This window comes from Periplaneta americana, chromosome 2 (assembly GCF_040183065.1).
Source record: "Periplaneta americana isolate PAMFEO1 chromosome 2, P.americana_PAMFEO1_priV1, whole genome shotgun sequence".
In the NCBI taxonomy this organism is placed as follows: Eukaryota; Metazoa; Arthropoda; class Insecta; order Blattodea; family Blattidae; genus Periplaneta; species Periplaneta americana.
The window spans coordinates 98,495,751-98,518,584 of NC_091118.1; the positions used below are offsets into that span (position 1 = coordinate 98,495,751).

Consider the following 22,834-nt stretch of genomic DNA (forward strand, 5'->3'; position numbering starts at 1 on the left):
ATTCGGTTGGCCACGCTGTACATGGAGTGGAGAGTTATGTCGTGTACTAGGGTGAATGTATGTGTTCGTGTAAGCACAGCCTAGTGTATACAGTCACGAAGCTTGACTTGTGAGGGTGCTAGGAACAATAGACTGTGCCGGTACTATTTCGCATTGTCTGTAATGGGGTGATATTAGCGATCCTAGTGGTTAGCAATTATCTGTGGATGCATATTTACTACGTATTGAGCTTCGTGACTGTATATACTATACTAGACTGTAGTGTAAGTGTATAGTGTATGGAATGAGTGATGATGATGGGAATAGAGAAGGGGAAACCCGGTGACGGCACGTAGCTTACTCCTGTCGAATAGCACTAAGGGGGTCACTATCAACAGTGACATATGCCATTTCTTCATATGCACTGCGGAGAGATTTGGTGCACAATCTAGTGAAGTAGTGTACCGCATCTCTCCTAGGCTCGAAGTAGAAATTTTACATGAAAATTTCTAACCTCCCCCCCCCCTCCGGGGATCGAACCTGGGCCGGTTAGTCTGGAGGCAGACACGCTACCATAGAGCTAACTCTGCGGACTACTCATGTTAACTTTAATAACGTTATCAGTAGTGAAAGGCAAATATGATATTCCATATTCTAAAATCAAAATTATTCCTGGCAGCGGTATGGGATGAATGATTTTCACAGTCGACGATGTGTAGAATGCAGTTAACACCATACGAATGTTCTTTTTCATGTTTTGATCAAATTTTCATATTTTTCTATAACTACCACTGAACTGGGGGATTCAAATTATAAGGACACAATAGAGATGTTTTCCAGGAAGCACCTGAAATAACTCAGGCTACCCATTCCATCAAAATCCCGGCATTCCCAAGGGCAAGTGAAATCTCCAAAACTCGCTCAGTCCCTTTGGCCATTTTATGATTTATACGTGCACCCGTATATGATTTTTTTAGACCTATATTATCATATTTGAAGCTTCTTTTCTTCCAAAACAATGCCAAGCCTTGTCTGAAGGTTTGTGTTACTGTGCGTGTCACTTGAAAACTCGCTGAGTCCGCAGACCGGTGGATAAAAGAAAAACTAGCACAGTCCTTTCATGAAAATTGACTGAATGCGTTTTGGGATCACACTCTTCAATCGAAGTCGTAGCGTTAATGAATTCTACAAGCCAAAACAAAATAAATGGTTCCTAATTGCTATTCCACCATTGTTCATTTTTCCTAATCAAGAGTAAGTCTTCAGTGTTGCCATGTCTAAGCATATACGTGTAAATTAACGTTGTAAATGGGTTTCAACTGACTGAAGGTGTAATCTTTTTCCAGGAAATATAGAAACGTTACTAATGTATTGTAACCATTGTTGAGCCCTGTTACCGTAAGAACTTTTTCTTTCCAGTGTAGGAAATTAAATTACCTAGTTTTTTCATTCAGTAAGGTTTTGATGATGCTGAAAACTGTTTAACCGTAGCAATACCAACGGGGGGGGGGTCTCTAAGACCCACAGGTTTAGTTTTTCATTATCAACTTCTTAAGTATTTCGAATCAAATTAAAAAAAAATAGTGTCAGTTGGACCGTAAACTGACAATGGGCCTTGGAGGCCCCCCCCCGTTGGTAAAAGAAAGGGTCGGAAAATTCAAGTTTTTTTTATTTATAGTTTATTTTCAATTATTGTTTGAACGTTTGAAATAGAATTTTCTCTTCAACAATGGTATTAACAGCTGTCGGGTTTTTATTACAATTTCCTGCTTGGTATGAGAGCTTGTCTTTCTCATTTTTTCTGTTCATAGACATAGTCAGATAGTTATGTCGGCGTATGCAATTCGTGAAACCTCCATGGAGAAGATAGTCAATGATGTCTTAGATCAGCGATCATTAGCACAATGCACTCTCGGGCTAGCGTCTGTTACTCGAGGATTTACCGATGCACTCCTTACCTATTACCCATTTCAGCGAGTGCTGACGACCACTGTCTTAGACGAATCAGATACAGAAACAAGTGAAGTTGAGGACAACATCGAAGAACTTGGATCGTCTGATACTGAAGTTGAAAATGAGGATAAACACAATGTGTCAGTTAGTGGAGAAATCTATACTTACATCAAAATCTAGACGTGTATATGTTACACAACCTCCAGCACAATCCTCACACCAACTGTGCAGAATATTTGAATAATTTCAAGGGATAAATTGTTCCGGGGCTGGGTATCGAACCCGGAACCTTTGGCTAAGCGCACCAGTGCTCTACCGACTGAGCTACCCAGGAACTCTACCAGATACGGATTCAATTTTTCCCTTTATATCCACATACCTCAATGTGGGCTGACAAACCGTCCTGGGTAGCTCAGTTGGTAGAGCGTTGGTGTGCTTATCCAAGGGTTCCGGGTTCGATACCCGGCCCCGGAACAATTTTTCACTTGAAATTATTTAACTCAGCTCCACAGAGAGCTATACCTGAAAGCTAGATTTGTATTGTGCAGAATATTGTACGTGAAAAAATGGGACTTCGTAGACAGGGGAAAGTAAATTCTATGACGGAAACAGTAGGCCTACAGTTGTTCCTTATTCCACATATGAATCTGATAAAAGTCTACTTCAATGAGGCACAGCACACAGTTGTTTTGTTACATTGGTTTGTTGTTGGTAATTGCGCAAACCACGACACGACCAAGATCTGTGGTCTTTCCTGCAAGATCGACAAATCTATTATAGAGCAATGAGTCGAACTCGGTTCTTTGAACTAACAAGAATTCTTAGATTTAACGACAAGAAAACAAGTGAATTACGCCGCCAGAATGACAAGTTTGTATCACTGGGAATATTACTTCAAAGCCTCAAGGAGCTTTTTCCCAAGTATTATGTTCCTAGTCCTCATAATTTATTATGATATGAACACTGAGTCGTGTATGTAGGCTAATGTTTCTTGAATTACAGCAAATAAATAACATTTGAAGTCTTAATTAATGGATATAAAAACAAAATAGCATAATTTGAAAAAATAAAATAAATGTTATATTTGTGGGCCTGAGAGGCCCCACCGTTGGTAATGCACGTTACAGAATATGGGTTGGTATTGCTAGTTATGCATATTTGTTGTATTTTACTTGGTAGCATAGGTCTATTAAATATAGACAAAATTATTAATCTCTCGCGGCTTATGCGCCAACGTTTCGTTAATAATACCTCCAGAAATCTCTATGGCTATGCTGGCTGTGTGAAACTATCAGTGTTGGATCCCCATGGAGTGAGTCTAATGGGAGGATGATCCAATGAGGTAGTTTCGTGGTAATTATACAGCAGCGATAAAGGTGATTGTCAGTTATACATAATTCCTGCCTTTGCCAGTTACAGTTTCTCACTGGAACTCGCCGCGATTTGAATTAGAGTTTCCTGTGTATATACACTTTATAAGTATTCTTTCGGCAGTCAGCGTGCCTACGGGGGAAATTAGCTTGTGATAGCAGCTCACAAGCAAACATTCTGATGGGGACAGATAAAAAAGTTAAATTTTTTTCTTCCACCATGTTAATAATGTCAGAAGAAGTGCTTATACAAAGTTTGGCCACTGGACCGCAATTACGAGGTCGTCCAGAAAGTGATTTTCCCTGGAACCATTTACAGAAAAAAAGCATAATTGCTTTTTATTGAAACAGATAGATCAATTGTTTCACTATTTGTCAACATATCCCCACTGGAATTGAGACATTTGCCATACCGTGGGATCAATTTTTGTATCCTTGTGTCGTAGAAGTCTGCTGCCTGGGATCGGAACCAGCGTTTGACAGCCTACTGCACCTCTCTGTCGATCCCATGATATAACAAATATCTCAATTCCGGTGGGGAATATGTTGAAAAATAGCTCAACATTGCTGTGTCTCTTCCATTAACTTTTTCCAATGAAATTGTGTTTTCTTTCTGTTAACGGTAACTGGTAAATTAATTTTTTACGGCCCTCGTAATTGCGGTCGAGTGGCCAAAATTTGTATAAGCACTTCTATTGACATTATTAACATAGTGGAAGAAAAAAAATTAACTTTTTTATCTGCCCCCATCAGAAAGTTTGCTTGTCAGTTCTAGTGCGCAACAGAATTTTTTGTTCGGGGTACTTCCGTTTTTAATTCCATCAATATTATCTCTCCCTCATTTCACGTATCGTCTGAAATAGTTTAAAAATAGGCTTGGGCTGAGTCTTGGAGATGGTACGGTCACTGATGCTGATATACTGTACAATTAAATGTCTTAGGGTTCCATTCCCCAGAGGCTTATCACGTACTCCTCTGAGACTGTGAGTTGGGTCTATCATAGCTGAGGCAGAATGGCCCGGCTATCAGCGTCGGATTCACGAATGCCATCCAGGCCACCTGTCGGACTTGTAACATTCATGCATGTAGGAGGCAGAATGAGCCTCTATGGACCTGAGTCCGGCCATCGAAATGCCAACCAGTCAGCCATCTTGTGCTGAGCAGCATCATCTTGGTCCTAACCAACGAGTTAGAAGTAAGAATATAGAGTGGCGTTCACACACGGACTCTGCGTTCATGTCTGTATCAGCGCTCTTGGTGGTGCTAGCTTGAACTACCAGCCGCCATATTTTAACTGGTTAGCTCGCTTTAGCAGAAGGAGACGTTTACGCAGGTGGAGATTTTTAAATCCCGTAATTAAGATGTCTCTTGTGTGCTCTGCTTGTAACTATAGCAACCTAAGCGACAAAACAAAGAATATGTCATATTTCAAGTAAGCAGTCTGTCATTGTTTGGTATTACTATACTGTACATGTAATAACAGTTAGGCCTATTGATAGAAAGATTCTGTAACGTCTTCATCCTTTTTACAGATTTCCACTGAAAAATGATTTGTTAACTAAGCAGTGGGCTTCGCAAATGGAGAGAAGTGGTTTCCCACAATAGAGAGTGTTTTGTGTTCTGCACATTTGGATATTAAATACGAGAGGAGACTTTTGTTGCCTAATGCAATACCAACCATATTCGGTTTTCCATCTCGTTTAAAAAGAAAAAGAGACTTCTAGGCCTCCACCGAAGAAGCGAAGTTTCGAAGAATCTTCCTCTTCTGTGACAGTGGAAAATTCAATAGAACACCACCAAAATTCAGGTCTATATATCATACTGGTACGAATACAACTTCAAGTAGCCTATGTGTGTCCAACGAAACTGAAGCTTACGTGTCTTCCACTTCGATTTCGCCTACATTTTCATAATGCCGAAATGACTAATTTACAAAAAAAAAAAAAAAAAGTATATTTAGACATTTGAATATGCATATTACTTACATTTCACTCTATCAACGAATCATTGTACTCGACAGAAAGGAAACATGTATGGAATAAAATGTTGCTGCACGGGTTTACTGACGACTATTAAAAATAAAGAAGTGTTAGTAAAAAAGTGGGATATAAGAGTTATTGCGATATAAAAGAAGATTCAAAGGATACAACCAGTGGCGGCTGAAGCAACTTTGTCTGAGTAGTGCCAGATCATTCGTCAGAAACGAAAAGTAACGTTAATGTATCTTTTATAACGTGAATATTTTATACAAATAATAGTAATAATAATAATAATAATAATAATAATAATAATAATAGAAGACATAGTAACAAATTAATATAAATTCACGGAACTTTAAAGTTTTCTAAATTGTTTTATTCTTGAATTCAGTTTTCCTTTAATTTTCAGCAAAGAGTTTGATGACTTTCTGGCTGCAATTGGGGATCATGAAAGGAACAATCTATACTAATAATAAAACTGTAACCAACATTTTTCTGCTAATTTTCGCTTTTGCACAAATAAATGGTCTAAACACGTAGGCCTGCAAACAACCATCCTGAGACCGAAAATCGTATTTTTGAAATTTTTGTTTCTATGTCTGTCTGCCTGCCTGGATGTACTAGGTATGTATGCATGTACAGTATGTGTATGTATGTATGTATGTTTGTATGTAGGTGTGTGTATTTATGTAGGTGTGTGTGTATGTAGGTGTGTCTGTATGTATGTATGTATTTTCAGAATGTTGTAGAACAGTTTATACTGTCGTAGTAGGCTACGAAGCGTGCATTCGTTTCTTTTATAGTAATAATGAAATCTGCCAAAAGCACAACAATTCATAAAATAATAAAATCAGCAGTAAAAAAGATAGAATTTATCGATGACAGGCTATCTATCGTATTTAGTACTTAAGGGTAGATGGTACGATATCGTGTTTATAAATGCTCACGCCCCTACAGAAGAGTAAGACGACCATAATTATAAGGGATAGCTTCTGTGAGGAATTGGAATATACTTTTGATCAGTTATCTAGATATATGAAAATTTTATTGGGAAATTTCAATGCTATACTCTTAAAAAAAAAAAAACAAAGGAATGATTCAAACTGGTGATTTTTTTCATGTATTTCGTATCATCACATCCTAAGCAATAAATTTTGTAGACATTATAGTTCTGCGTCAACTGGATCACACTGAAATCATTGCCTATATATGGAATTAAAAGCCTCCAAATGGTCCCTTTTCATTTGCACGCACATACAGTTGGTCTTATCGCATTTAAATCCAAAGACTGGGAAGATGTATTTAGCACATGAGGTGTACTGTATATTCCGTAGCAGCCAAGCAGTGTGTTGAACAGAAGTCGCCATCGATGCCTAATTTTTGCACACTTGGAGTCGCATGCTGTTCATAATTGTAGACATTTCATGGTATTCACTTATCCCAGTCTCCGACATATATTCCCATATCATTATGGATCCTCGTCCATATTTTATTGTGGGCTGTGGATTCTTAGCTCCTCGTTCTTCTTTCTCCATACCTGTCGCTTGTCAGAGGAATCAAATAAGGGAAAAATTACACTCATCAGTAAATAATACTTGTTTCCAAAACTCACGTGGCTTGCTAACATACGGCTTTGCAAACTCTAACCTCTTCTTACTGTTCACTTTACTTACCCATGGCTTTTTCCTGCTTATACGTCCATTCAAACCAACTTCATGTTATAGCATTTTAATGTATTTTCCTAATTAATTTTTTTAATGCATCATCTTAAAATTGAGCGTTGCTAAGTAACGTTAGTATGACGTCAGAATTGTGTGTTGAATTTCATTTTCCTTTCTCACTGTCTGGAATAAATTAATATACCTATTTTGGTCTTTTATAAGATTCTTGTCACTTGCACAAGGGTCATTACATCACCAATACGTTTGTCATATTCTCATATTTTCTATTATTTATTTATCAAAGCTTTCTCAAAGTAGAGACTGCCATTAGACAAAGCATACAAAACAATACAATAACAAATAGAAGATGAGAGCTAAAAGAGTAATAAAAAAGTCAAACAAATACACAAACAAACAATGGCAATTTACAGAAGAAAAAAACATTTCAAGTAAAGAATCAATGAAAGCTAAGAAGGAAAAAGAAAAATGATAATGGTGCGTCAATTTTGTCCATACACTGAGTTACAGTCCACATAGGTGGTTCCGTAAAAGTTTGACTGACTCTCTAACTATGAGGAGGGCCAGTTCATTCAGAAAAGATTTGTGCAGTCCTAGGGTCTTACAGAATTGAGAAGAGAAGTTGGGTATTGTTCCTCTTGCTCCAAACATCAATCCCGTAACACTGATATCGTGAAGTTGGTATTTATCTTTATAATACGGGATGGTTGGAACGTGGATTGCTCGTTTCTCCTCATGTACGTCTTCGGGCTGTCCTTTATACGTTTCAAACCTGATGGTGGGGTCGATTATTATATATGTCAATTCGTCTGTTACTGCCATTGTCGGCGGTTCCGTGGGCTTCTTCATAGACGGTGTATTTTAGTTTTCTAAGGGCATCGGCCAATTTAGTTCTAATTGCATGGTGCCTATGTATACGCAATGTTTCGCCATAAGGGCAGGCTCCCAGGACATGTCCAAGGGTTTCTATCTCACTGAGGCATCGCCTGCAGTGGTTGTCCTGAGACCTACCGGGTATGGCTCTTACAGCGCTTACGTTGGCAGTCATCTTGATAGCCTCCTTCAATTCACCGCTAGTCATTCCATCGGGCTTAGTTATCCATTTGTTAGAGGGAGTGAATTCACTGTACAGAATAACGCCTTTTCCCTTTTGAGGTAAGTTGCACCATGCGTTGTACTCTCGCTGGCGTAATTCGGTCCTAATTTTTCTGGTGTTTATTACTCGTCTCGTAGAAGTTAGGTGTTCAGTTTCATCGATTTGAAGGTTGTTCAAACAATGTTTAGCTTCCTCCATTAGACATCTAGTGTTGTTTATGTACATATTATTACACATATTCAACTTCATGCAAGAGTTGACGTGTTGCAAGTAGGCTTCCCAACGTGCGCAGAAAATACCTAAGCCTTTAAATTTTTTGTCGGAATACAACATATTGTCTGGAATATCTCCAGTAAGTTGTAGGATGTCCTTAATTGAGCTTTTAATAAGAAGATCTACATCTTTGAGGAACTTGACAGGTAATTTATCGGGAGGGGTTGTTTGAAAAGGATATACAAGCTTCGGACAAATGAAGGAAGAAACCACGTTGTATTTTTGGTAAGGCTGGAGCAAGGGTGAGGTGGTCAGACGTTCTAACTGCGATCGGAGGGCTTCCATAGTTCTCGCGGAGTCGAAAACAGTTTCGTCATTGTAAGTTACTCCAAGATATTTGACGGTTTCATTGATGTCTAATGCGGGCACTTCTGTAATGGAATTGAGGTAAATAGAAGACGTAATAAGTTTGCCGTTTACAATAGAGATGCATTTAGAGTTTTTCGCATTAATCTCCAATCCAATTTCATGAAGTCTTCTAGTTGCTATTTCGGCAATCTGTTTGGCAGCTTCAGAGTCTTTCCTAACAATTACCGTATCATCAGCGAAGCTCAGAACGGTTACATTGGGAAGACCTGATACGAGTTTAAAACCATATTCTTCGGCAAGTTCTTCGGAAGTAAGCTCATGAAGCTCATTATGGCTCAGTCAAAATAATTCGTTATGCAACCGTTGATTTTGAGGAATGCACACTGTTCAAGACTTTTTAAAATCATTGTATGTAGTGTTTTCTTGACAGTCCGGGACAAATACTTAAATACCCGATACATTTTCTTTACATTTTTTAACCCTATAAGGCAAAATAATTTCTATTGCGAGATAAATTATCTGTTTGTCAGTCAACTGTGTATATTTAAGATCCTGTCTAGCTTCCGTCAAGAATCTTGTGCTAAAAATGAAAACTCAACAGTCAACGGGGATGAACGCTCCAAAGCCAATGCAGTTGGTAATATCGGCCATCAAGGATCTACGAGAGCCCAAAGGTCCTACTCCGAAGAAGATAGCAAAGTTTATCATGTCGCGCTACCCTACTGATGCTAGCAAGCTGCAGCGGCAGGTAGACACCGCCTTGAAACGAGGAGTGACCTGGGGAATCCTGAGGACCGACAGGGGCCGCTACGAACTCGAGGACCTGGACGACGGGTCACTGCACAAGAGGTCACACAGACGTCGCCGCCGCTCTCCTTCTGGACGCAGGCACAGGAGGGGAGGACGCCGAGGGAGCTCTAGACGCAGGAGACGTCGCCACTCTAGTTCCGGACGCAGACGCAGGAGCGGAGGGCGTCGTCGACGCAGCTCTCCCATCCGTCGGCGAAGGCGCTCTTACCGCAGGCTGCCTGTCAAGAAAGTAAAGAACAACTCCAAATAGAAGTTGGTGTCAGCAGCGGAACTGAGTCGGCCAGAGAACAAGCTGTGCTTGTATGTTCAACTAGCACCTTCCTCCTCTGTTGGTTTTGAAAAGAGTTAAACTTTTGTACCAGATTCTACTGATCCAATAAAATCTTATTTCATTTGATCTGTTTTATTTTATACTCCATGTACCTCTATGTAGAAATGAAGTTAGTATATTAGTAGACCAATTACTAGTGAGATTTAAAAATATGAGAATTAGAAAAGTAATTCTGAGTAATTTAAGAAAAAAAAAACAAGGTGACAGTAGGAAGGTATATGCCATATGAAATAAGAAATGAATACAAGTTTCTACTTTCATTCATGAATGGTAAGGAGGACCATTTTACAAAAATATATGAAGACAAACTGAAAGTATAAATGGAAAGTATTACGACCTAGAATTTTGTAAAGATAAATGATTAATCAACTGAAATTTGGGATAAATAAGAACATGACTAAACCGGCAGAACAATGAACACGAAAAAATGACGAGATCAACAAAAACTAGAATGATGATGGCAGAAAACCACGAACAGCTGGAAAGGAAGGCAGACGAGAAGAAGAAAAATGTGCGAAGTGATGCACAGGTAAATCAAATTCTTTCACCATTGTAAATTGTACGTAAGATGGACATTACAGAAACTCCTGAATGAATCTAGGATTGGGCACAAATTCATAACAAGGTCGACTGGAAACGAACACTAGATGGAAGTACAGTTGCTCCATGCAATTCATATGAGAGTTATGACGCGACTCCTACTGTCGCTAGATGGCAGTATAGTAGACTTGATAAAAGTTGTTGCCGCCAAAGCCTATAAGGCTGAGCAATCTGTTGTATAGTGATCATGGCTGTGATATACCATGTTAAAGAATCCCCTGTTTCAGATTTCCTCGTAATCAAATTAGAGATTGACGAATTATTATTATTTTAGTCAAGATTGGTAAGTTGTGTTAAAATTTGCTTTTTATTTGTATATAGATATATTGAGTGGGTATTTTTTTTTTATTTTGACGGATTCTGAGGATTTCCAGGTGTTAGACTGACAGAGGTACAATTTATGTGTTGGCAACACTGGTTGGAAGCTGACTCGAATGACAAAGACATGTACAACTATGCAACAGCGCATGAGCGGGCGAACGGCATTGTTATTCTGACACGGCGCGGTAGTTCAAATCGATGTTCTGCTGGAATCACTCCATGATTAATCCATATTTTTTATAATATTTGTGACCTTATAGAGCTCTGAATGTACAGTTAAAAATAATATTTAATTATATTTTATTTAGGTAGTGCCATGGCACGAAGGCACTACCCCTAAAGCCGCCCTTGGATGCAACTATCCTGGACTACCCTTTCCGTCTTATCCTATAGGAACCACGTCCACTTCTGTACTTGTTCTACACCTTAAAGCTTCAATGTTAATGTAAGATGTATATAATAAAATGTTGCGTGGGTTTCCTTCCACTGGTAAAAATGGGATCTATTTACAATATAAAATAAAGCCTAGTTCGGACGGTGCTAGTTTCTGTGATGGATTCCAAGATGGCTGCGCTGATGGCTGCCCTGCGTGCTCGCTTGCTGGCTCCCGTGTTGGCTACGGTGACGGTAGTTGTTCACACGGAGCTGGCTCTTTTCACAGTTCAAATTGGAAAATCATCTGCTGTTTCATCTATTGCCAACGCTCATGGTCAAAAAGAATCTAAACCATGAGCGGAAAATAACTAAAGCCTTACATTAACAGTAGTAAATGTCATAATAAAGTAATTAATCCATAAGTGCAAAACAACTAAAGTCCGATATTTATTTGTTGTTTCTTAGAAACTAAAGAATATAGAAAAAAAAACAGGTTTAGTTGGAAAACAACGAACATGGCGACATGGTTTCAGTGGTGATACTATGTGATCATCTTTGGTTCCAGCCTGCAAACCATCACGAAAAATAGCAAGGAACCTACCCTCGAAATCCAGCAAGCTAGCCATCCAAGGTGCCACCATAGCGCATTACTTTCGGCAAGTGAGCACGCAGGCTACCCATCAGCGCAGTCACCTTGGAATCCACCACAGAAACACGCACAGTCTGAACCGGGCTTAAGATTCACAAGATGCAACATTCTAAACATTCCTTTCAGCCTCATCCTATAGGAACCACGCTCACTTGTACCCACATCTTTAAGCTTCGATGTTAAGATATATGGAATAAACTGTTGCTGTATGGGTTTCATGACTACTGTTAAAATAATGTCACTAAATGGACTATATGGGTTAATGCGATATAAAATAAGATTATAAGGTGCAACATGTTCCATACAGTCACTTTCCGTATTATTATATAGGAACCACGCCCACTTGTTGACCAGTTAAAATATGGCGGACATAGGTTCAAAAGTTTCAAAGATGGCGGCGCGATCGCCACTCTATATTCTTATTTCTAGCTCGTTGGTCCTACAGCATATGCACTAGACGTTACCGAACGCTTATTTAAATGCTGCTCAGGCCGCGACGTTAAGCAGCTGCCTGGAGTTGTAACGCTAAGTGCTATCAATCCAGATTTCGGATATGCGATTTTTATGGGGCTTTTTACGGCCACTCAGAGATTATATGACGTTCTCACCCCTAGTCGCGGGGGAGCTCCCTCGCTCGATATGAAAATGCGGAGCTTGCGATTTATTCTAGTTCATCCATCCAGCAGGACTTGTTTCAGTTTAAATGAACCCGGTCATTTCTCTCTTACCTCGCTTAATGATCCATTTTCAGTACCTCCCGGTGCGGAGAATTAATTCACAATGGGCGTCAATATACGAGGGTTGTTCAGTAAAGACAAGGATTATTGTTGAATGTATTTACTGAGATGGTCACGCAGCTCTTCATTTAACGGGCCTTTTGAAATACGGACTCTGGGAGTCGGTGAGGTGAATTGTGGCATAAGGGAGCAATTGGGAAATGAGTATGGTGGGAAACGTCTTATCTTTTCTCTTGTCTATGTACCGACGTTTCATCAAAGGCGTCGAGAGTCGATTGTTGCCGTTCTTGAGATTTGTGTTGACAAAGTCACTGTGAGGTAGCGTGGTGTAGTCACATAAACTATCAATGTTCGGGTTCGTTCGGAACTTAAGTCCCGAAATGATGAGTCGAAGAAATTGTAGAGTATTTATTATAATATATAGGGTAAAGTTGCCTATTTCCGTGATACCCCTAATCCCGTGATACTTTTTTAAAATTGAATGCCAGGCAAAGCTTTGCTGTTCGACCATAGCGCCAGACATCTTTCTCGAAAGAGTGCATCTTTCGCCTACATTTGAGACATCGGTGAACTTCCTAGCAAGATACTCAGTCCCGTGACATTCAGTGAAAAAAACGTATCACGGAATTTGGAGAATTACGGAATTGGGCAACTTTACCTAAAATACAAATACTGAACTCAACTGTAGAGTTCCCAGTAGCAAATGACGCTCCTAGTAATGAATTTCATGATTATATTACTCGAGAAAATTATACCCGCAATTTAAAATGGAATCTACACTTGTGGAATAACGGTTAGCGCGTCTGGCCGCGAAACCAGGTGGCCCGGGGTTAAATCCCGGTCGGGACAAGTTACCTGGTTGAGGATTTTTCCGGGGTTTTCCCTCAACGCAATACGAGCAAATGCTGGGTAACTATCGGTGGTGGACCCCGGACTCATTTCACCGGCATTATCACCTTCATCTCATTCAGACAGGAATTATGTATAACTGACAATCATCTTTAACGCTGCTGTGTAATTACCACGAAACTACCTCATTGCATCATCCTCCCATTAGACTCACTCCATGGGGATCCAACACTGATAGTTTCACACAGCAAGTATAGCCACAGAGATTTCTGGATGTATTATTAACGAAACAATGGTGTATAAGCCTTGAGAGATTAATAATTTTGTCTAAATTTAATAACCGAAGATATTGATAGGCCTACAGCGTCTTAAAATAACCTACTAAAAAAATAAAATTAGCCTATGCTTAAAGGGACGCCTAGAGCTATTCAATTCTTTGTCTTTCTTTTCTTTCCTTCCTCTTCAATTTTCTTTCTTCTGCTCTTCATCTTTTTTCTCTTTTTCATTTTATTCTTCTTCCTCTTACTATTTTTCCTATTCATTTTTCCTCGCCTCTCTCATGAGTCCCTCCTACTTCTTCTTCACCTGTAATTAATCGTAATGTTTATTCCCTTAGTCTTCTCGCACTTTTCTTTACCCTGTATTCCCTTTCTTATGTTCTCCTTTTCTCTTCCTCTTGTTATTAATGTTATTTTTTTTCCTCTCGTACTGTTTTACTCCTGTTATTCTTCTCATTCGTCTCTTTTTTCCCATCTCGCTTGTTTTTCTCCGTTCTTCGTGTTCTTACTCGTCCTTGTGTTCTTCCTCCGCTTTTCTCCCACTCTTTCTTTCCTTGCCTTCCTGGTGGTCTGGCCGTAACGAAGTTAGCGTTGGCTCCGAGGTTTGCTGATTTAAATCCGGCCAGCATTAGTATGAACCAGCATTACTTCCTGTTTCTGAAATATGAATTCTAATAGTTCAACGAATGAAGATTTTTTTAGATGTTTCCATGTTTAAAGACTAATAGATAAAATTAGATGCCAGGTTGTTCGGAGCATATAACGAGTGAATTTAGTTGATAAAGAATTGTATACTGTAGATCCCGATGGAAAGTACGGTATTACAAATGAATGATATAAAATTTCTAGGAAACGCATATTGTTGTAAGAATAAGGAAAAAGATTACAAACCCCGGAAGGAAGATGATCGGACCAGTTTTTAACTTGAGTCCTATAACTGCTTACAGGGCCTCGGATGTTTAATATACTCGTAGACCCAATAATATGGCGGTGATGCTGCAGATGGTGATGATGATAGTGGTAGTGGTGGTGATGGTTATTATAATTTAAAACTGTATTAAATTGAAGGTACCTTTCTTTTTCCTTATTGATCAGCGGACATCTTGCTACTGTAAATATGCCAAACTTTGAAACTCTGCGGTTTACTCGCATGGCGGACAGCGACTTTAGGGCAGGATTCGTAAGTGTATTTAGTTTTCTCTGCCATTGTGAATCCATAATTATTTCATGCTTATTCTTCTTCTTCTTCTTCTTCTTCCTCCTCCATCCCTTATGCTGTCAAGCGTCGGGGTAACCTCTCCTGTCTATTACTAATCAATCTTTTCATTTCTCCCACTGTCTAGTCTTCCCACGTTTCTGTCCAATTTTCTCAATTCTATCCTTCCATGTTATACGTGATCTTCCTCTTCCATATCTTCCTTCCACTCGCATTTAAAAAACCCTGTTTTGCTTTCCTTTCCTCTCCCATTCTTTTAACATGACCATACTACCACTTCAATTGGCGTTCCTCCATTACCATGCTCATAGCTTTCCTCTGTCCAGCCTCTTCTCGGATTCTTTCATTTCTGATCCTATCTCTTCTAGTTTTATTATTATTATTATTATTATTATTATTATTATTATTATTATTATTATTATTATTATTATTATTACGCAGTCATGGTGATGATGGTGACAGTGTTGACGATGGCGATGGAAAAGTACATAAATACAATACTGTAACAGGCAGCTCACTTGTAAGTTTAAACTACATGAATATATGTTGAAGATAATGACACAATATAGAATTTCCAGTTGTAGTTTTGAGTTTTTTTTTTTCCTTGCGGTTGAACAAAATATTTCATGTTTATGCGCGGAGCCCCGGGCAAATAGCCCCCTTATCCCGCCCAGAGGACGGCTCTGTTCCCATCTCTCCATCATCACTGCAATCTTCGCCAAACTTAAGGCGGGAAGGTCACTCAGTTCAAGGTTGCGTACAGTAAAATATTTTTCACTTTCATCCAGCTTCTGTTGCGAGCTGCTACATCTACAGAGCTGACTGTAACTCGGTGCGTTTGGAATCGCCTTCTAGTAAGTAGTATTTGTGATTTTTCTTTCTGTTCGAAGGACACAGTCTGCATTCATTCATTCGGTTCTGTGTTTGAAATTGATGTCGAGTAAGCCTACAGCATCACATTTTAAAGTTGGTTGATAATTTTCGGGATGACAGCCCTGACGGAGATCCATGAGTCGGTGTGCAGTGTTGGAGCACAAGTGGCAGATACAACAAGAACATTTTGGAGAGTGTCGAGACAGAAAGAACTTTAATCACACCGACCTGTAAAATAAGCGCTGTAGTTTCGAAGATTGCTTAAAGAGAGTGAGAAAACTAGACCAGCGGTCATCAGAACAGTGCACCCTCGGGCTAGCGTCTCTTACCCGCGGACAAGACATTGCCCTAAGTGCATCCGTGGCTGCTGGCGAGTATGCTGTCTCCCTATCCCTTCTGTACGACGGAGCATATTTCGTTACACTCCATGCACTTTACTCATTTCAGCGAGTGCTGACGACCTTGTTCTAGACGGGCGTAACTGTCTATTGCCTCAGAGCTGTACTCTATGTAGGCCTATCAGACATTGCGTTACATTGCACAAAACGTTGTTTTCAACTGGGTGTCATGGATTTCTAGTTTGGCAAAATGTAAAAATTATTTATTAACATAACGTTATTACATCGAAGTTCGTCAGTTTCTTAAATGTTTGTTATTTTTGCATTGTAACTAGAGTTCTGCGCGTTTGGTTACCTAGACTCACAAAGCAGTTTAGTTTAGTTGCGTTTGGGATATAGATCATTGGATACTGAAGCCCAAACACACAGTTCAGATCTGTTGTTGAGTAAGGCAGTCAACATGCAGAAAAAAAAAACAAGAAGCAAGTAATCAGTGGAAATAATTTGTTTTTTTTTAACGTGATTTATTGTATTATTTTAATTTCCACCATTAATTAATTAATTTACTTTTATTATTTATTCATTTATTTACTTATTTTTCCTATTTATTTTTCATATATATAATCTGTTAATACAGCATCATCAAATAACCAATTAGAAATTTATAATGTACCTAAAATAATGCTCTGATAGGGATTAGGTTGTTAGGTTTAATCAGAGATTACAACTTTTCATAGCTATTAAAATTTTAAAACGCTATAAAGAGCAGCTGCCCAAAGTTTATAAAAAAGTAGGTATCTACAAATATTCTCGTGCATGAAAGATGGAATGAAGATACACGATAAAAAATTAACATATACAGTACTTGAAAGTCATAGTGGCGTACCGATCAAACTGAGAGCACCAAATAAGCAGAAGTTATTAAATAAGTCTATGACTTATGAAATGGTCAATTAGCCCGTAATCACAATCCTTGAAGAATATCAAACTTAGGGATCATTTATCTCTTCATCTTATCCGATAAATAAAATTAAAACATAGACATATAGTGACGTAAACAATTTAAGAAGGCACAACAAGTAAAGAAAATCTTTCCTGCATGATGATGATGATGATGATGATGATGATGCCAAAGAGAATGTGAAAATGTAATTAGGTTTTATTAAAGCATGATGTAGCTAATCGGCGATGTGTGCAATAGAGTGGGAAAGGAATTGGCCACCGTACCGTGTTATCGCCTGGCCTAGTTGCCTCATAAGTGATGCCTTGTTGGTAGCTCATCACTTGTGAGGTTCAGACCTTTCTTCGGACATTTGACTAAACAATCGATTGGATTTATGATCTTGTGCGTTTTATTTTTTTGTGAATGAATTTTTTATCTTAATGCATAATTGATTTATTTACACGAGTAAGTTTAATAAATTTTAGCTTATAATTTCTCATTTTCTATTGCAGGTGTGACCTCATGTGACAAAGGAGTGTGCAGTCATGAGCGGGCGTAGTCCCGGTGTGAAAGGGGGCCCCGGTCCTCCGGGGGGTTCCCGGTGCCTGCTGATTCTTCAGCGATGTTTGGCTATTCAGCTGCAAAAAGTGGCGTTGCTCTCGGAACAAAGGAAGTCCGTCAGAGCGCACGATGATGCCGAATATTGGATGTATGATAGCGGCTACTTGCTCTTCCAGGTAAGCATTAACAATGTCATAACATGGGACACTAGACGCAGAGAAGTGTAGGGGTCTATTTATAAGTATGCAAGGCAAGGTAACGTGGTGTTAGCCCAACGGTTAAAGTGTTGGCTTTCTGTTCTTGATAGGCCTATTCGAATTCTAATCCATTGTGAGTCCAAGTGGAATTTGTGGTAAATGGAAATGGCGTTGGGGCAAGTTTTCTAGGAATGCTCAACATTTTCTTGATGTAATTATGTCATTTCTTCTTTATGTACTGGAATACGTAAATCAGATATATCTGTAGAAAAGTTCTCTGTATCATTCATTCTTTGAAACGTCTGAAAAATTTCCTTCCTACTAAATTGAAAGAAATCCTAGTACGGATCCTTGTGATGGCTCACTTTGACTACTGTGACGTTTTATATAACGAGCTAAGTGCTGAACTTTCTCAAAAACGTCAACGTGTACATAACGTCTGCGTCCGCTGTGTTTGCTAAGGGTAGTAACTATCTGAGTTGGCCTAGGGCCATTGGGACTTTGATAAAATTCGCAACGAAAATCAGAAATAACTGTGCATATAATAATTAATTATCTAAAATAAAAACGTTATTTATATTAAAGTTATAATTCATGCGCATCATTCTTCCGAGATACATTGACTGGTACATATTGAATACGAATAATATCCGTTAATAGTTTACTATATGAAGGTTTCAGTGCCATAGTGGGCCAAGCTCCATTTATTAAAAACGAAGAAAACAAGTGTTAAAGTTAAGTGAATACCATAGTTTAATGAAGATTGACATATCATTTAGTTTTAATGTGTATACTTTATATCAGTTGCTGTATATTTCCATTGAATTATGGTAATAACTTCATTTTAACCCTTGTTTTCTACGGTTTTAGTAAATGGCGCTTGGCCCACTATGGTTCTGAACCTTATAACCTAACTTATAAACTGTAAAAATCTTTTAAATTTTCGCGGAATAGTGATTCTGGGCATGCTATCTGTCTGTCAGCCCGTGTACAAAATAATAATTTTAAAAGATGTTTACAGTATTGCAGCACTTTCTGAAACGAGAACATTAAAGATAAAATGAAGAAACATAATTTTGGAACGAACGTTAGAGCGAATTGGCTTACAGTAACATGATGTCTCTATAGTCTACATAAATTTTAAGGGTCAGTCATCATCAGGATTAAACTCCTTTATAGTATACTATACAGGACGTTAGAAAAAATTGGCAGATTGTATTCAGCAAAAACAAAGGAAGAACTTCTAACAAGCATATATGCCCAAAAATAGTCTCCTTGAAATTAGACACGATTTTTATATTTCACGAGTTAGTAGGTTAAAACTACAATAAATTTCGTCGATTGTGAAGGACAAAAGATATTTTAATGTGTTCACGTTTCGCGCTTAAGTCGCAGGACGCCATTTGACACTCTAGTGTAGCGTTCCATACCAGTCAGTGAATGTGAATGCCTGTCAGCTGCTCCGATAGTTCTGTAAAACGGTTGGATTAAATCTGAGAATATAAAATTTCCACAGAGATTGCGTTGGTATGAAGATTTTGAGTTTTTCTATTGTTTGGAACTAATTTAAAGTTCTCAAACCGCCTCTTATCATTCTGTTTACTAACGCTAGAAGTCTATAATAAGGTCACTCAGAGACACTGTACATAAGTGTAAGTAGGTTCTAGTGATTTGTTGAAATTATTTAGAATAAGAGCAGAAACGGTTCTGAAAAACGTGTCTTAGAAGAATTACCGATATGTGATATGTAATTAATGCATTAAATATTTGTAATTTGTCAAATATATCCTGAAGAATTGAATTGAGTTAATTAATAACGAAATTTAACTACCCATGATGCCACTTGGTGCTTATTTCACAATAAACATACCTTAGCTCTACTAATCAGCCATCTTTCCAAATTCTAAACTGGCCACGGCTTAACGAACGTAGAAATTTTCATTTTCTTGTTCTCCTTTTCCAAGCCCTTCACACCTCTACACCTACCTACCTTGCTTCCCTTTTCAGTTACCTGTCATCATATCATCTCTTCACGCGCACGCAAAATAGCCGCATACTAGCCATACCAACACATAAGTCATCACTAGGGAGCGGATTTTTATGTGCTAAAACATTAAATATATTTATTTTTATATGCTAAAAAGTACGAAAATATTTGCTAGAAAAAAAATATATATATATATTTTAATATGACAAAAATATCTTACTCGGCTTGAAAAAAAAATGTTACTAGGTATTCACCAATCACACTTGAGTATCAGTTGCTAGTAGTTGTCCGAGAATTGCAGTGAACAACAAAGGTCATTTCCAAATTCTCCATCACAAATGCATGCCCATTATCTCTGAACAACGACTTGTACTGCGAAAACGATCTTTCCACATCACAGGACGTCAGACGTGCATATTTGAAGAGAGGAATGTCACAAACACCTACACCGTCAATTTCACCTACAGGCACATCTCCAATACTTGAGCAGCTTTACACATCTTTTATATCCACTGTTTTGTCGTGAATGCACACGTGAAGCAGCGGCAATGTGCTTGTTTCCAGAAAAATGTTGAGTTACTTGAGAGCTCTGATCTGCACTTACCGATTTACCACATGGTTGGCAAAATAACACTTTTCCGTCGGTAGTAAAAATGTTTTTAAATTCATCTACATAATGCTGTAGACGCAATCTTAAACTCGATTTGATTTTAGGCATCTTAAGAGGCTAATATACACACGTCTTAACGTAAAAAAATTGTTTCTAGCTACTGACTGACAATGTCGGAGAAAAGCTTCCTATAGCGACGCCACCACGTCCACACTACGCAGCTTATGCTTATGGTCCGATAACGAGGAATCACAACAAGATGCATTTCCTCACTTCATAGGCATGAACGAGAGGTGAGAGATTTGTTTAAATTAAATAATGTTTATACCCGACTCTTATCCATTGTGTTTCATAAAGAAAGCGGGAATGAAATCATCTTCAGAAACAATAAACATTCCTAATTATGTGTTGCAAAATCTCTCCTTCTTGTCCATGTTAATTTATTCTCATATAATAACACTGATATGCTACCTAGCAGTTCTCAGAACTTGAGGCGATACTATTACAAAAATGGATCACGGATACACCACACAGCCCACAGAAACACGAAGCAACCAAGAATTCTTAAAAAGATAACGTATTTCTGAGTGATATAATTGATTTATTTTTAAAATATTTAAAAGTTCTTGTAAAAAATTATTTAAGTAAAAAAAACTCCAAGATTTATGTGTTTATAATAGATTTCCTGAAAATATGTATGTACATAAATTTTTTGTGAAAATATGTGTTTTTATGTGAAATAAAATTCGGGTTTTAAACTTGAAACTTGACATTAGGAATTTTTAACTTTGTTAATTGTTTTTTATCACACGCAAGAAAAATATTTAATTACATAAGAATCCGCTCCTTAGTCATCATCATACACAATCTCGCTATCGCGCTTGTGGAAACCCTACCCAGTGACATCAGAGACTGTCGGAATTTAGCAGTGCTCAAAAACAAATTCATTAAGCATTTTCTTACTGCGTAGAGTAGGTTTGATTTTCACTTAATTGAAAAGTAAATCTTTGATTTTTATTGTATTTTAATATTAATTGTAATTATAATGTAAATGTATTCTTAATATTGTAGTTGTAATCCCGTGGTAGAGGGGAAGAGAAGGCCTGATGGCCTTATCTCTACCAGGTTAAATAATCTATACTAATAATAAATCTGTAGCCGAAATGTTTCTGGTAATTTTCGATTTTCCAAAAATAATTGGTCCTAACATATATAATTAACCACCCTGAAACCGAAAATAGCTTTTTTGAAATGTTTGTTTGTATGTCTGTCTGTCTGTCTGTATGTTTGTTACCTTTTCACGCGATAATGGCTGAACAGATTTCGATGAAAATTGGAATATAAATTAAGTTCGTTGTAACTTAGATTTTAGGCTCTATGGCATTCAAAATACATTATTTAAAAAGGGGGTTATAAGGGGGTCTGAATTAAATAAATCGAAATATCTCGCTTATTATTGATTTTTGTGAAAAATGTTACATAAGAAAAGTTCTTTAAAAATAATTTTCGATAAGTTTTATTCCTTGAAAAATTTTGATAGGACTGATATTTAATGAGATAAATGAGTTTTAAAATTAAAATAACTGCCATCTAAGGCCGTGTAATGAATTAAAAAACAAATGACTTCGTCTATAAGGGGCCTTGGACAGCAACAATCGAAAGCTATGAAAGATAGCCTACAGGGAATGTTTCTGTGTTTGTATGAAGTAATATCGGAAGCTAAATTAACCGATTTGTATAATTAATTATTATTTCACCATTGGAAAGTGTAGTTTCTCTAGATGGACATAATGCTATAATGTTATTACAGTAACTTCTGATATATAATATAATATAATATAATATAATATAATATAATATAATATAATATAATATAATATAATATAATATAATATAATATAATATAATATAATATATTATATAATGCAATTTAAGTTATTTGAAGGGTTCAGAACCATAGTGGGCCAAACGCCATTTACTGAATACGTAGAAAACAAGGGTTAAAATTATTACCATAATTCAATGGAAACCTGTAACAAGTAAAATAAAATATACACATTAAATCTAAATGATGTCAATCTTCATTAAACTATGGTTGCATGTAATAAAAATTAAGAAACATGTTAAAGGAATTGTCATTGCACCAAATGAGTGTCTCTGGACCAAAATGATCGCATTTTAATTATTTGGATGCAATTTAAATTAAGTAACATATTAAACGACTTATCCTTCTATCAAACACGAATGTTCCCTGGATTAAATGTCCTATTTTAATTATGTAATTACTTTATATTTATTTCTAACGGGTGCAGCGGAGCGCACGGGTACGGCTAGTAAAATAAATAAAAGAAAAATGTGTGCAATGTGTATGTTCCAAATGAATTTCAAATATCACTCAGTCGCGGTAACACAGAGAATTCCTCGGCTCAAAAAACTGCCCTCTTGCTGTCTACTCTACTAGGAGAACATAATTTCAGTAGGTTATTTATTAGACCACGACGCAGTGATTTTCTTCACCAAA

General features: G+C 37.6%; 1 protein-coding gene and 1 non-coding gene across 2 annotated transcripts in view; both read left to right on the forward strand.

Annotated features, from left to right (window-relative positions):
• Window positions 1-22,834, forward strand: part of ko (Stork-head domain-containing protein knockout) — a 698,943-nt gene that overhangs the window by 265,957 nt on the left and 410,152 nt on the right. Inside the window, exon 2 of the mRNA XM_069818178.1 lies at window positions 17,471-17,695. Within this exon, the coding sequence (XP_069674279.1) occupies window positions 17,504-17,695 (192 nt within the window). The 5' untranslated portion in view covers window positions 17,471-17,503. The remainder of the gene's footprint in view (window positions 1-17,470; window positions 17,696-22,834) is intronic.
• On the forward strand, window positions 2,334-2,406 carry TRNAS-GCU (transfer RNA serine (anticodon GCU)). Its single transcript has one exon. It is a non-coding gene; the product is annotated as a tRNA-Ser (tRNA).